General features: G+C 46.3%; 1 protein-coding gene across 2 annotated transcripts in view; it reads left to right on the plus strand.

Annotated features, from left to right (window-relative positions):
- CCDC50 (coiled-coil domain containing 50) overlaps window positions 1–14,356 on the plus strand; it is an 89,447-nt gene that overhangs the window by 50,553 nt on the left and 24,538 nt on the right. The window contains exons 5-9 of one of the 2 annotated variants that reach the window (XM_072618866.1): window positions 3,507–3,624; window positions 7,388–7,924; window positions 10,381–10,496; window positions 10,969–11,013; window positions 11,105–11,209. In XM_072618866.1, coding sequence (XP_072474967.1) covers window positions 3,507–3,624; window positions 7,388–7,924; window positions 10,381–10,496; window positions 10,969–11,013; window positions 11,105–11,209 — 921 coding nt within the window. The remainder of the gene's footprint in view (window positions 1–3,506; window positions 3,625–7,387; window positions 7,925–10,380; window positions 10,497–10,968; window positions 11,014–11,104; window positions 11,210–14,356) is intronic. The other variant, XM_072618867.1, reaches the window with a different exon arrangement.

Genomic DNA, 14,356 nt, shown 5'->3' on the forward strand with positions numbered 1-14,356 from the left:
ATGTGGTCACAGGGGCCCTCCCTCCCAACTCAGAGGTTCCCTGGCCACGGATGAGGAAGTCCATTTTGTCAGGCCATCAGGCCAATGGATTATTCTTCAGAGATCTCCCCCAGTCATGGTGGAAGGCAACATTGGATGTCTCGGAGCTCATGTGTGAGTTGTCAGCCAACAGAAAGCCTGTTAGGTTCCTCTTATGTGCCAGGCTCTGTGTCAAATCCTGGAGAGTCCTTCCTCCGAGAGAACAGACATCTGGAGAAAGCCCAAGGCCTAGAGGCATCTTTTAGAGAATTTTTACCTTCCCCTCCCCCCAGTCAACCCCTGATCATAAAACTAGTCTGTCATCTCAGTCAATCAGGAAGCATTTGTTAGATACTCATTCCATGCCAGGCACTGGGGAAGCAAAGAAGAAAAGGACTCACATTCTCTGAGAGGAGAAACCCTCGAGAAATCTAAGTAGAGGAAACATCTAAGTCAGGTCATTTTGTTTTGGGGAGAGAGCTGTCAGCTGAGGCATGAAGAAAGGGCCCATGCAGGGTTGGGGATGTTTCAGCTGGACATCCAGCCTTCTGACCCCCCCTTCTAGAGTATGTCACTCTTACTTCCTCCTGGAACGATTCTCTTGAACCCTCCATCGCCTGCATTGCTACAAAGATGATGAGGCTTCCCTGTCGCTCTTTGTCTTCTCCTAATTTACTCAGTAGGCAGGACCTGGCCATGCTGGCACAGCAGGGACCTGGCAGGAGAAATGAGGGCAGCAGGATTCATGTCTGCCAACCAGAGCTGGAGACACCAAATCCCTGTGATCTTGCGCCATGTTTTAGATTTGATTATTTTGGCAAAATGTCAGGATTTTCTCCATTGTCTTTACTATCTCCTCACACACATTTATGTTTCTTTGTGGAATAAATCCTTGGTTTCCAGTAGAGATACAAAAATTATTTTTTAAAAAATTCCTTCAGCTTCTGAATCCTCACGATTGTTTCAGTGTGACTGAAGGACTCAAGGTTTGTCAGTCAGTGACAGTTGGGACACTCAGGTGGAGCTTTCTCTGGCTTATCACTTCTGTTATTTTCCCATTTAACAGAGGGGAAAATGAGGTTTAGGAAGCCTAAAGGATCTGATCATAATCATGGAACTAGCAGAGTTTTTCAGCGATTCCACTTGGATTCTGTTACACTTTTCATGGGACCTGGGTTCAAATCTCCACTTTGCTGCTTACTAGCTGTGTGACCTTGAGCAGGTCACTTATCTTCCTTGTGTTCATTTCTTCATTTGTAAAAGGAGGTAGTTGGACCAGGTGAGCTCTAGGTCTATGCCACCATGGCTCTTGAGGCCGTCTCAGAGTCTTTTCCTTCAGGGGCCTTGACTATCCCACAGGAGGGTTGCTTGAAGGAATTGTCTGTGTTTTGGGGAGGGGTGCGGAGAATGTACAGCTGTCTCTGAATACTTCAAGGGCTGTCCCATGGAGAAGAGATTTCATTGGTTTTTCTTGGCCCCAAGATCTGGACCAGGAGCCTGGGAGGTGATTGTGGCAAGAAAGTTTGGGCATGGTGATGGGTGTCCATCTTTATAATTTTCTCTCTGTTTGCTGTCCTGTGGAAATAACAGAAGAATTCAGTTCAATAAGACTGATAGCAGGAACACAGATGGAAAGGCGATGTAGCATTTGTTCATAACATGGTAAATGTATTAAAGGATATAAGACCTACAGAGAAAAAAAAGAATAGACTTTAGAAATGTGATGGTGGCCCAAAGGCTCCAGAGAGAGTAAATAAGGAAAACTGGATGAAGGGATGAACAGCAAAACAGATGTGTTGATGATGGGTTTGGTGACAGGATCAGGGTAAATATCCACCTTCTGTCTCCCCCCGAGCTTCCTTTCCATATTACCAACTATGGATGGGCCATCTGAGAGGTCATGCTCTGTGGACATCTCACCCTCCACTCCCCTAGTCCTCCCCTTCCCACTCCCATCCTGTCCTCTTCCAAACGTCTACCAAGCTCAGAATCCTAGTGTTTTCTGTCCTTGGCTCCCCATCCTTCCTCATGTATCTGGTTGGTTATCGTGTCTTATCATTTCTTCTTCCATGCCCTCTGACATCAGCCACCATTTGGGCTCAAGCCCTCCTCATCTCCCACTCACCTGGATGAGAGTCCATCAGCCTCCTCCCTGTTCTCACTGCCTCGAGTCTCCTCCATCCAAGCCCACCATTACTCAGTGCCGCCAACACCCAGTCCCATCACTCTCCTGCTCAGCCGAGTCCAGTGGCTTTCCATTGCTTGTGAGGTTCCTAACTTTGAAAGCTTTGCGCAGCCTCATTCCAAGCTCTTATTCCATCCTTAGTGGATGTTGTTTCTCCTCTCATTCTTGACCCAGCCCAATTGACCTTCTGTTTTTCATATAGTTCTCCCCATCTCCCATCACCGTGCCTTTGTCTTGGATATTCCATTTCCAGGAGGACATTCTCTCTTCACTTCTACCATGGAGTCCTTTATTCCTTTTGGAGGGATCCCTGATCCATCTCCCATAGGAAACCTTTCCTGATCTCCCCCAGTGTCTCTGCCCTCTCTCTCAAATTACTTCATATTTAACAACTTTACATCTGTATTGATTGGCTTTGTATTTATGTTACATATAGAAATAGACATACTTGTCTCTCCTATTAGGGGTGATTGGGTGGCACAATGGATAGAGCACCAGGCCCGGAGTCAGGAAGACCTGAGTTCAAATTTGACCTTGAACACTAGCTATGTGAGCCTGGGCAAGTCACTTAGCTCTGTTTGCCTCTGTTTCCTCATCTTTCAAATGAGTTGGAGAAGGAAATGTCCAACCGCTCAGTATCTTTGCCAAGAAAACCCTGAATGGGGTCACAGAGCATCAAAAAGACTGAAGTAACTGAACAACAATAACTCCCTAAAATGTCGGCTCCTTGCCGCAAGAGATTATTTGTTTCTTTGATTTGGCATCTCCAGCACCTGGCATGGTGCCTCCTCTGTGCTGGACATTGTGCCTGCATGACAAGGCAAAGGAAGCCATGTGGGATGGCGGCCAGAATGCTCTCCTTGCAGACAGGAAGACCCAGCTTTCAATTTTTCCTGCCAGAAGCTGTGTGACCGTGGACCTCTCTGAGCCCCGCAAGCAACATCTGTGAAAGGGGTTATAATGGTGTCTCCCTCATAGGGTTGTGATGAGGCCGAGGGAGGAACAGATCTGAACATGAACGCACGGTGTAAAGTCAGTGTTATCGCTGAATCTCAGTGTTGTCATCTGTGACATGGTCTGTACCTACCTATCGTTGCTACTAGGAGTGAGATCACACACACATACATGGGCACCTTACATGTGCAGATATCCATACGTTTTATATAAAAAGGTGTCATGTTTTCAGAATTGCAGCTCCAGATAAATACCTTTGGCTCTTATCTAATATCTTCCTCATCTATTGGAAGGATGCTCGCACCCTCCGCACAGTCCCAGATAAACTTTTCTTCCCTCCCTTCTCCAGGACATTGCCCGCCTCTTGCAAGAGAGAGAGCTACAAGAAGACAAAAGGCGGAAGAAGCGTTCCCCAGAGTCCCCTGGGCTCAGCACTTATGATGGCAGCTACCACCTGGCCAACGAAGGTAATGATGTCTGGGTGGGCCGATGCTTCATCCTCCCAGGGGCTTGACCTTTGGCAGTGGCCTGTTAAGGGGCTTCGGGGCCTGGGGAAGGCTCCTTCCTCCCCTGTCCTGGGATCCCCAAAGCTGTGGGCCTGCCATTGGTCTGAATCTAGTGAATGGACGAGTGCTCTAGAGCAGTGGAGGAAACTTTGCCCAGAGTAGCCCCTGGTGGGCTGGATGCTGGCCGTTGTGCATCCTTCCTCCTTCCCCCCTCCTCCTTCTTGGGATATGAGTCATGTAGTGAGTAGGTCATGTAGGACCTGGACCAGGAATGATGAGTTGTGTGGGTGTCGGGGACGACCTTCCCAGAGGCCTTCTCCAATGTGTGCTGTGCTGATTAAACACTGAGATGGAATTCATGAGCTTTGCACTAGTGTGTGGGGGACAAGAGCTTCCTCTATGATACTGACACGTTTGATTGACCTAGTTTGCTGACTTCGTATGAGATCTGATTTGCAAATTTTTCTCATTTCTTGGCCTTAATGATCTCTTATGTTTTCCAGTGGAGAAAGGTGAGACCCCTTTGGGTGCTTGCTTTCTTCCTTGCTGGGTGCTGGTGGTGGGTCTCTCTTTCTCTGACAGGAGAGGTTGGAATGGTCCTCCATTTCCAGAAGGACCTACAGGGCTTCATCCGTCCCTGGGGACAGACTTCCCTGATCCCTGCTGGGAAAGTCCTGTCCCATCCCATGGAGTGGCGAGCACCTGGTGTCCAGAGACTGCAGAGACAGATGGTAGTGAATAAGGCTCATGTTTAAAGATCTCAGAGGTTTTTGCAAACGTACATCAAACATTTTTGTTTATTTAACCATAGTAGCAGCTCTCATCTCTACAATGCCTTAAATTTGCATAGAGGCATCGTCCCTTCAGAGACTCACAGCTATGGGAGGTTGGGCCAATTAGCATCTCCATTTTCCAGATGTGAAAGTGAGACCCAGAAAAGTAAAATAACTTTCCTGAGCATCGTGTGGACAGGGAGTTCCTAGGCTTCTGGCTCTGGAGCCAGATTGGAGCTTGGAGCCCATCTTACCCAGTGTCTTGTTTTGACAGAGGACACTGAGCCCCTTACGCAGGAGCAATCAGGCAGAAAGGCCTTGACACACAGGGTTCAGATCCTGATTCCGGTTCAGTCAATTCTCCCTTACTCTAAACCAAAAGTCATCCCTGGGCAATGCTGCTTTTCAAAGCACTGTGAGGAGGGGATGTGTGCTTTACCCCCTCTCAGGGAAAAGGTGAAACCTGGAGAAACTGAGCAGTATGGAAAATCTGAGGGAGATTGGAAGCTGGAAGGAACTTCAGACACCGTCATCTCCAGCTCTCTCATATAGATGTGTTTGTGTGTGAAATCCAGACTGCGGGATGCTAAGTGACTCATCCAGGGTCACGTAGCTAGGGAGCAGCGGAGCTGGGATTTGAACCCAGGCCTTGTCTCTGCAAATCTGGGCCACCTTTGACTCTGCTGTGCTTCCAGCTGTTCTGTCCTCAAACACGTTCCTGTTCAGGAAATGAGACCCCATCTCTGGTCATGCCATCCTTATTTCCAGCACTCTATCCTGGGAGTGGTATTTCCAGCTCACTCATCTTCCCACCAAGATCTGCTTACTTCCAGGGAACAGCCCTTTCCAACACCTCCCTTGCTCCCCCCGCTGCTCTGGCTTCTTGGCTTTTCCATCTGTGTGGCTGACTTGGCTTAGTTTGATTTCTGCCTCGCTTGATTAATGGACTAACCATTTCCCAAGGTGCCTGTTTCTCCTGCTCGATTGCATTTCCCCTCAATCAGCAGATTACAAGGAATGCATCGGCCTCCTTCCACCATGAGCATTTGCAGATTGCATTCAAATTGGGAATCGTCCAGACGCCGTCTGCCAAACTGACAACAATTCTAGAAGACTTAGCTTAGGATCTGCTCAGAGAGCCATTCCTTGGGGAGGGTGGCTCGTGAGGGATTGTCACGTGTGCACATAGATTTACAGGGATACATCTTTGTACTTATGTGTGTATACATATTCATACATGTTGATGCCTCCTGATGAGTACCTCTAATGTCCAAATACGTATGTATATGTGTGTGTGTGCATGTGTATGTATACGTGTTTGTGTGTGTGTGTACGTATTGGAACTTGAAAAGGCAGCCCAAATGGTTCTGACTTTGAGGTTCTCTCTGTGTTCTAGCACACACTGCTTCTCAACCTATGTAAGAATGGGGAGTGTTATTTGGCAAAAATATATAGTAAGAAATACACACACACACTCTCACTATACACACATACAAAAGTCTTATAAAACCCATATAATCTATACTTATGGCCACAGCCAGATCTAGAAGTAGTTCTGTAGTGTCTGTAAACATCAGACAGATGGGTTAAGAGACAGTTCTGAATTATCTGTAGTCATGTATGCATTTGAGAGAAGACCGATGAATGACTTGGGGAAATCCAAAGTTCCTCTTTTTCTGAAGTCCTCATTTCAAAGCCTGGGATCTGAAGGCCATTACTGATAATGGATTCATCCACGGTCTCCTCAGTCTTGCTCAGACCCCTGCCGAACGTGATGTGGAGCGTTTGTGTTCTCCTTAGGGGCATGCAACCTATATACCTCAGAGTCGGGACTCGAACCCCTATGGGCCTGACCTTGAGGCTGTCTCTGCCCACTGGGCTACACTACTTCTTAGGCTGTGTGAGAATGGGGAATGTGATTTGCCAAATTAGCATGTGTTGAGCATTATTCAAATTATATCGGTGCTCTTGAGTTTGAAGAGGGAAAAAAAGATTGATAAAACTTTTAAATATCTACCTGCTTAAGATACACATTTAATATAGGAACTGTATTAGCTTTTCATGAAATGAAGTGATGTTCACTCTAGTACACTGTACTCCCATTCCCAGCAAGTCCCATTGAGATCAACCCTCCTCCCAGCATTCCATGCTCCTCCTTGGCCATTTCTCTTCAATATTGGGGAGATAGTGGAGGGCTGGGCTCCTCATCCCCATGTCTTCAGTCTGTTCTGTCATCTGTTGGATGTGCAGGACATCTGTCCTATTTGGGGCCTCAGACATGGTGAGTTCTTAATTAGCTAGGTCTCACTTTGTCTAGGAGAAGTTGCGCACTAGAATGACCAATCAGGTCAATGTTCCACTGAGGGTGGAATACTGGGAGAGACCTTTTCCTACCAGTGGGTAGGTGTGCACAGGTTTATGTGTGTGTAGGGGAGGAGGGAGAAAGAGCTGAACAGAATGGCCGAGACTCACCGATACTGCCTATGTGACTCAGTGTCCCTGCTACTCTCTAACATTCTCTGCTACAGGGGACTCTATATTACCTGCATTGATAGAGGGCATTTCCTCATTGGCAGTTGTCCAAACCAATGAAATCATAGGTCAGGTCCCCCCCAAAAAATGCCAGCCTAACCAACCACAGTCAGACCTCAAAGGTCCCACCTGAGTGCCTGTCATTAACTCTCCCCACTGTCTTGTCTGCTTTCGCCACATTGTTCTTTAACCACCTACCTGCAAATGCTGCAAATGCTCATGGCCTTCATTCTGTCTTGCCAGCCTGGGTGAGCTCTTGGATGATTCCTGATCTCAATGAAACCATCTTCTCCATTCTACTGCATGTTAAACGAGGGCCCTTCCTACCCTATTGTATGAGTTGGTGTAGGCTGTGTCAGTGTGCTAACATTGAGCTAACTTGCTTCTCTTTTTGTCATACCTCCCCCCTCCATCCTCAGACCCTTCAAGGTCAAGGAGGAACAGGGAGCTGGGTTCTGAGCCCCCAAGGTCTCGAAGGCACCAAGAAGACAGGCCTGTGAGACGCAGGAGGGACAGACCCAACCGGCCTTCAGAAGACATGGAAGAATACAAGGAACAGTATGTCGTGGAGAATTCTGGGTCATCCCTCAGGCTTAGCAAGACAAGGGACGATCCCCAGACTAGCTGGGGACCCCAGGAGAGGAAGCCCTCTGGTCATGAGAGACTCCCAAGATCTCCCCTTCCCAAGATCCATGGGGAGGTTTTCCTGAGCACTGAGTCTGCTGATTGGGACTGCAACCTTGGCCATAGTTCTGCGAAGCATTGTGACAACCCTCCGTCCCACCACCAAGACCACCTCTCACCCAAGTGCTCCCAGAAGCCAGGGTCTCATAGGAAAGAAGACAGGCATAAGAGAGACCATGGGCTGGGGGAATCCAGACATAAGAGGGAAGGTCACAGGACAAGGACACCTCTCTCCTCCCAGAGTGAGGAAAGGCACTATTTCAATGAAACAGGTAATGGTGGACATAGAGACTAGAATCCTCAGTTTACCCTGAGACTGATATAGGCAGGAGGTGATTTGGCAGAGGCCTCTCTGGAAGCGTTTCTAGGATCAAATATGTTTCAATATCACGCTGTCCTTTCTTATCCTGGAAATGAACTGTGTTAGGGAAAAGAGGGACTAGGAAGTGTTTCTGTCCACAGAAGACACCACTTTGCTAGGAGCACTATGCCAAAGGCAGAGCCAGGGAGGTGCCTCATTGGCAGGAGCACTTCTGGAACTGTCCAGTGGATTCTGGAATGAGGGTAAAACCCTTCTTCCTCCAAACAAACAAATTCACCCTTCATTATTTCTCTTTTCCTGGTTTCAGAAAGAGCTAACCAGAGAGATGGTCAGATTAGGAATAAGGCACAGAACTGGATGCTCTCAGAGGTACCTTTCACATCCAAGAGTCTGGAAGGCTGTTATTAGACTTCCACAGGGTCAACATCAGCTGATGGACTCTTCCTGGTCAGGGGCTGAGACTGGGGCTGGGGCTGGGCAGGGCTCTGGATCCAGTAACCTGTGTGTAGCTGGCACTCAGGAATTCAGGTGATAGCATCTCCATGTCAGTGCCATTTCTGGGCTGTTCCCAGCTGCATGACTCAGACCCATGAGTGTTGCTCTTGGGGGACAGTCTCGGCTACCGTGTCGCCTCACTGTGGCTGTATTTATTGTGATTGAACCACCTTCCTCTCAGCATCTATTGATTTCGTTTCAGTGAGGTCTAGGCCCCAGAGATTCGTTTGGCCCATTATTCCTTTGTGGTCCTTCCTCTTAACTTTACTGGCGTCTTTTGAAGATGTTCAGCTTCACTCTTTGGGAGTGGTTAACACATTAAAATGTAAAAAGCCAGCTGACTTGCTGATAAATATCAGAGGTGTGACTTGAACCCAGGTCTTTGCCATCTAGAGCCCCAGTGGTGTGCTCTAGCCTAATATTGTCAAACCTGAGTGGAAATCTCATGGGAAAAATAAGTCACTTGATCTCTGTGGCATCATGGTGCTAGGGGAAGGACCCTGGGGGATACCCTCCTTGTCTGTGTCCTGCTGAAGGAGCTCACCATGTCCAGGGCAGGCTTGAAGGATGACCTGGAAAATGCTTTGGTTTGAGATCACTTTTGTTGCTACAAAATAAGTGAATTTACCACCACACCCTACTATGCAACCTTTTATGAAGTGCCAGGCATAGTGCTAGGGACTGGGAAATTGTTTTTTAATTCTTGCCCAGATCTGTTATTTCATTGATGTGAGGAGGAGGAGGTGGGGACCTCCTTCACCAGCGCAGATGAGTCACAGCTCTGCAGCCAAGTGTCTCAGAGTTGGCTGGAGACACCAAAGGGTGAAGTGCCTTACCCTTGATCACATAGTCCACAAAGTGTCAGGAAATATTTGAACCTAGGTTCTCACTTTGAATCCCGCTGTCCATTCAACATTCCAAGGTGCTTCTAAAAGGCTCTGGGAATATGACAAGAAACAAACAAGTGAAATAGCCCCTGCCCACAGAGAAGTTATGTTTTACACGTACACAGAAAAGAAGCCAGGGTTTCTTGATCCAGGGCTAGCCCTTCTCCCACTGACAGTTCCATACTCCCTCCCTCCCTTGTCCTCCATTCTTCTTCCAGCCCAAGGAAAGAAGGAAAATGTAGCAGTTCACAGTCACATCACATCACATATCATGTGTAGAAAGCAAGCACAAAGTCGTTTTGGAGAAGAATGACAGCAACCCAGGGCTGGCCATGGAATTAGGGAAAGCCTCTTGGAGAAGGTGGCACTTGAGTTGAACTTAACAGGGAGCAAGATGTCCTTACCTGAGGACTCACCATCATCTTTCAGAAAGCTCCAGATTTCACTGCACAATCAACAATTTGGTTTTTCAGTTCTGTCTGAAGTCCTTTGTGTCACCTACATTTGAGACTTCTAGTCCAACAAGGATTTGCTCATTTCCCCTGAGGCATGGTAGATTAAATAAATTCCCTCAGGCTTTTGGAAATTTGGAAATGTACTAACGAGTTTCTCTTCCCTAACTCTCTCTTCTTGTGGAAGCTTTTGTTTTTCCCACTTCTTTTCTCACTTCTCATTTCTAGATGGGCCAAAATGGCTAGAATGACTGCTCCAGCTGCTGCTGATTCAGCAGCTTTCCTACTCATTAATAAAGGATCTAAGAGGGGAACTTTCCAAGCAAACCCCTTGTAAATGGCTCCAGGCAGGTCTGTGGGCATTCTGTGGAGGTGATTGTGATGAGGGTCTGCCCTTCCATGTGTCTGTTTGTAGCAAACAGCCAGAACTCACCCAGTGCTAGTGCTGAGAAAGGACAGGCATTGTAAATGGTGCCAGAGAATGCCAGGTGCTCTGGGGAGATTTCCTCATCCTCATTTTCCACACTGGTTTTGAAATGAGCAGACTGACTGACTATATTGAGTTTTTCTAGGAATGAAGCCTAGAGGGACAAAAGAAGCCATCTACGCGCAGCCCAGAATGGCCCACAGGGATCAGGAGTTGTGTGATGCAGAAATTGCCAGGAAACTTCAGGAAGAAGAACTCATGGTGAGTAAAGATGGCAACGGAGACATTCCTAGCCAGATTTATCTTTGCATAACCTCAGTGACATTGAATGCTCAGTGATGCTCACGAGCCCTAATGGGCTTGAGCAATGTGTGTGTGTGTGTGTGTGTGTGTGTGTGTGTGTATGCACATGTGTGCACGTGCCCATGTGTATAGTGGGGGAGAAGGCATTTTTGACAGTGCCCTCCTCCCAACCCCCATTTCCTGGTCCTGATTATGACAGCATCCACCTGTTACACACCAGTATCCCACGTGTCAGGTTTGAGGATAGATTCTGGGACAAGGAAAGTTCTTAGTACAGTTCCCCCTGTGAATGTCCTTTGTAGGAATCTGAGATACTGACCTCAAACCTCAACTTCTCCAAATCCAAGAAGGGCCTCTCATCCTCTGGAGTCTTCCCTGAGCCACGTGGCTACCTGGTATCACTTCATTTTCATATTTCCTTCCTTTTCAGGCTACTCAGGTGGACAAGAGAGCAGCCCAAGTGGCCCAGGATGAGGTGAGTTACCCAAGGCTCCAGTGAGAACTAAGAGGTGTCTGTCCCAGCCTTCAGGCAGCCCCTCCCAGCCATGACTGGCTTTGTCTTCCAGGAAATTGCCCGGATGCTCATGGCTGAAGAGAAGAAAGCCTACAAGAAGGCAAAGGAGCGGGAGAAGTCCTCCTTGGAGAAGAGGAAGCAGGACCCAGACTGGAAGGTCATTTTGCCCAGCACCCTTCACTAGAGACACCACCTTTAGGGGAATTGGGTGCTTTTAGTTGTCCACATCCTGGGGACCAAAGTCATCAAAGGATCAATGACTACTTGATCAACAAGTAATTCTTGGACACCTTCTGTGTGCCAAGCACTAGGATTAAAAGTGAAACAAACCTTACCCTCCAGGACCTTACGTTCTCTTGTGGGAGACAACATAACCATGAAGCACTCAGTTCATGGCGATACGCTAAGCCACTACTATATGTTAGGTGTGGGGATATAAAGGCCAAATGAAATGGCTCCGATCCTCCAGATGCTTCCATTCTTTCAGGGGAGGAAACGATATGGATGTAGATAATTGTACATAGAAGAACTGCCAATGTTACGGGAGGGCTGCTAGGACTTCTGGGATTAGGGGGTGTTTTTAGGTTTTTTGACATTTAATATTTTATTTCCTCCAGTTATATGTAAAAACAATTTTTAACATTCATTTGTAAAACTTTGAGCTCCTAATTCTCTCTCTTCCTCCCTCTTTGTCCCCCCACCCCCAACGAGAAGGCAGACAGTTTTGATGTAGGCTATACATGGGTATTCATGCAAAACATTTACATAATACTCAAGTTGTGAAAGAAAACATAACCCCCCAAAAACAAACACATGAACCCAACAATCTTAAGAAAAATAAATTAAAAATAACTCCACAGAATGTTTCAATCTGTATTCAGACACCATCAGTCCTTTCCCTGGGGATGGATGGCATTTTTCATCCTAAGTCCTTCAGAGCTGTCTTGGAGCACTGCATGGCTGAGAATAACCAAGTCATCCCCAGCCGATGATCACAGGGTATTGCCGTTAATTTGTACACAGTATGTTTCACTTTGCGTCAGTTCGTGTAATTCTTTCCAGGTTTTTCTGAGAGCATCCTGCTCATCATTTCTTATAGCACAGTAGCATTCCATCATAACTGCATACCACAGGGTTCAGCCATTCCCAAGCTGATCGACGTTCCTTCAACTTCCAAATCTTTGCTCCTAGAAAAGAGCTGCTTTAGATATTTTTTTTTTACATGTAGATCATTTTCTTTCTTTTTTTTTAACCTCTTTTGGAATACAGACCTAACAGTAGCATTGCTGGGTCAAAGGTTATGCGTAGTTTTATAGCCCTTTGGGCATAGTTCCGAATTAGAGCGTGGTTGAATCAGTACATGACTCCACCAACAATGCTTTAAATTCTGATTTTTTCCACTTTCCCTCTAACGTGTCATTTATCTTTTCTGTCCTATTAACCAATCTAAAAGGTATGAGGCAGGGTCTCAGAATTGTATTAATTTGTATTTTTCCAATCAATTTTGAGTTAGGGTATTTTTTCATATGGCTATAGATAGCTATGGTTATTTTATCTGAAAACTGATCATAACTTTTGATCGTTTGTCAGTTGGGGAGTGGCTCTGATTTTTTATAGATTTGACTCCACTCTGTGTTTGAGAAATGTGGCCTTTATCAAGAAACTTGCTTCAATTCTTTTTCAGTTATTATTGCCAACTGTACTTCCCTCTATCCTATTCCCGCATTTATTCTCTCTCTTCTTTCACCCTGTCCCTCCTCAAAAGTGTTTTGCTTCTGCCTACGCTCTTCCTCAATCTGTCCTCCTTTCTATCGTCCCCCCTTGTCCCTTTTCCCTCTTAATTTCTTGTAGGGTAAAATAGACTTCTATCTGCACCCGAGTGTGCATGTTCTTCCCCAGGGCATCTTTTCTGTTGAAGGTGTCCTCGGATATGTTAAGAGCCCCATCCCTCGCTCTTCAGCTTTCTTGTCTGATTTAATCCTTATAAACTCTGAGAGATTCATTGGAGGCGTCATGACCCCCATTTTGCAGATGAAAAAACTGAGATTCAGAGGAGTCAGGTGACTTGCCCAGGCCTCCCTTGGCCCACAACAATCCCATGCACCTTTTCTCCAGACCCTCCATTCTTCTCCTGGTCCAGCGACCAGGAAGAGAAAGAAAAAGCAGCTGTGTACAGTTGTACCTTGTGTCTTAGTGAAGGCAGGTGACCTTAGAGAGACTCAGTCATTAAACATTTAGTGTCTACTGTATGCCAGGATACCAAAAAAGCCAAAAGCGTCTCTGCCCTCAAGACGCCCACAGTCAACACCTCCCTCACCCCTACTCCTATTCAGCCCACTCCAGTAGCTCTTTGTCACTGGATCAAATTTAAAGTTCTCAGCTTGGCTTTTGAAGTTCTTCATAGCATGACCCCCTTCTTCCTACCTTTCCAGTCGTCGTACACTTGCTGCTAAATGACTCAGTGGATAAAGCACTAGAACAGGAGTCAGGAAGACCTGAGTTCAAATCCAGCCTCAGACACTTCCTAGCTGTGCAACCCTGGGCAAGTCACTTTACCCTGTTTGCCTCAGTTACTCATCTGTAAAATGAGCTGGAGAAGGAAATGGCCAACTGCTCCAGCATCTCTGCCAAGGAAACTCCAAATGGGGTCCTGAAGATTCAGACACAAATGAAATGACTCAACAACAACCAAAAATGGGGGTAATAGCACCTCTCTCTCTCAGGGCTTCTGTGAGCATCATGTGATTCTGTGTGTCAATTTACACTTTATTAGCTTTGCAAATATTAGCTCTGTAGAAGTGGTCGCTATCATTAACATAGTGATGCAAGACCAGCGAAGCACTTTGCACACATCGTCTCATTTTATCTTTTCAACAGCCCAGGGAAGTGGAGAATATATTTTGCATTTAAGGAAACTGAGGCACAGAGGGATTAAGTAACTTGCCCAAGGTGACCCTTGTACGTATCCAAGGCTGAATTCAAACTCAGGTCTTCTTGACTCCAAGTCTGGCTCTGTTTGTCTACTAGAGACCACCTAAATGCCCAAGATCCCTTTCACCTATGAAACTGTATCATCAGAAAACTAGAAAATTTCTTTTAAAAGTTTTAGTAAGTTCTTTCACTAAAGGCCTCATTTCTCAAATATATAGAGAACTGAGTCAAGTTTACAAGACCACAAGTCCTTCCCCAAATGGTAAATGGATGGAAGGTATGAACAGATAGTTTTCAGATGAAGAAAGCAAAGCTATCTTATAGTCATAAAAAATACTCTAAATTACTGTTGATTAGAGAAATGCAAATTAAA

The sequence above is a fragment of the Notamacropus eugenii genome, chromosome 6 (assembly GCF_028372415.1).
Source record: "Notamacropus eugenii isolate mMacEug1 chromosome 6, mMacEug1.pri_v2, whole genome shotgun sequence".
Classification (NCBI taxonomy): domain Eukaryota; kingdom Metazoa; phylum Chordata; class Mammalia; order Diprotodontia; family Macropodidae; genus Notamacropus; species Notamacropus eugenii.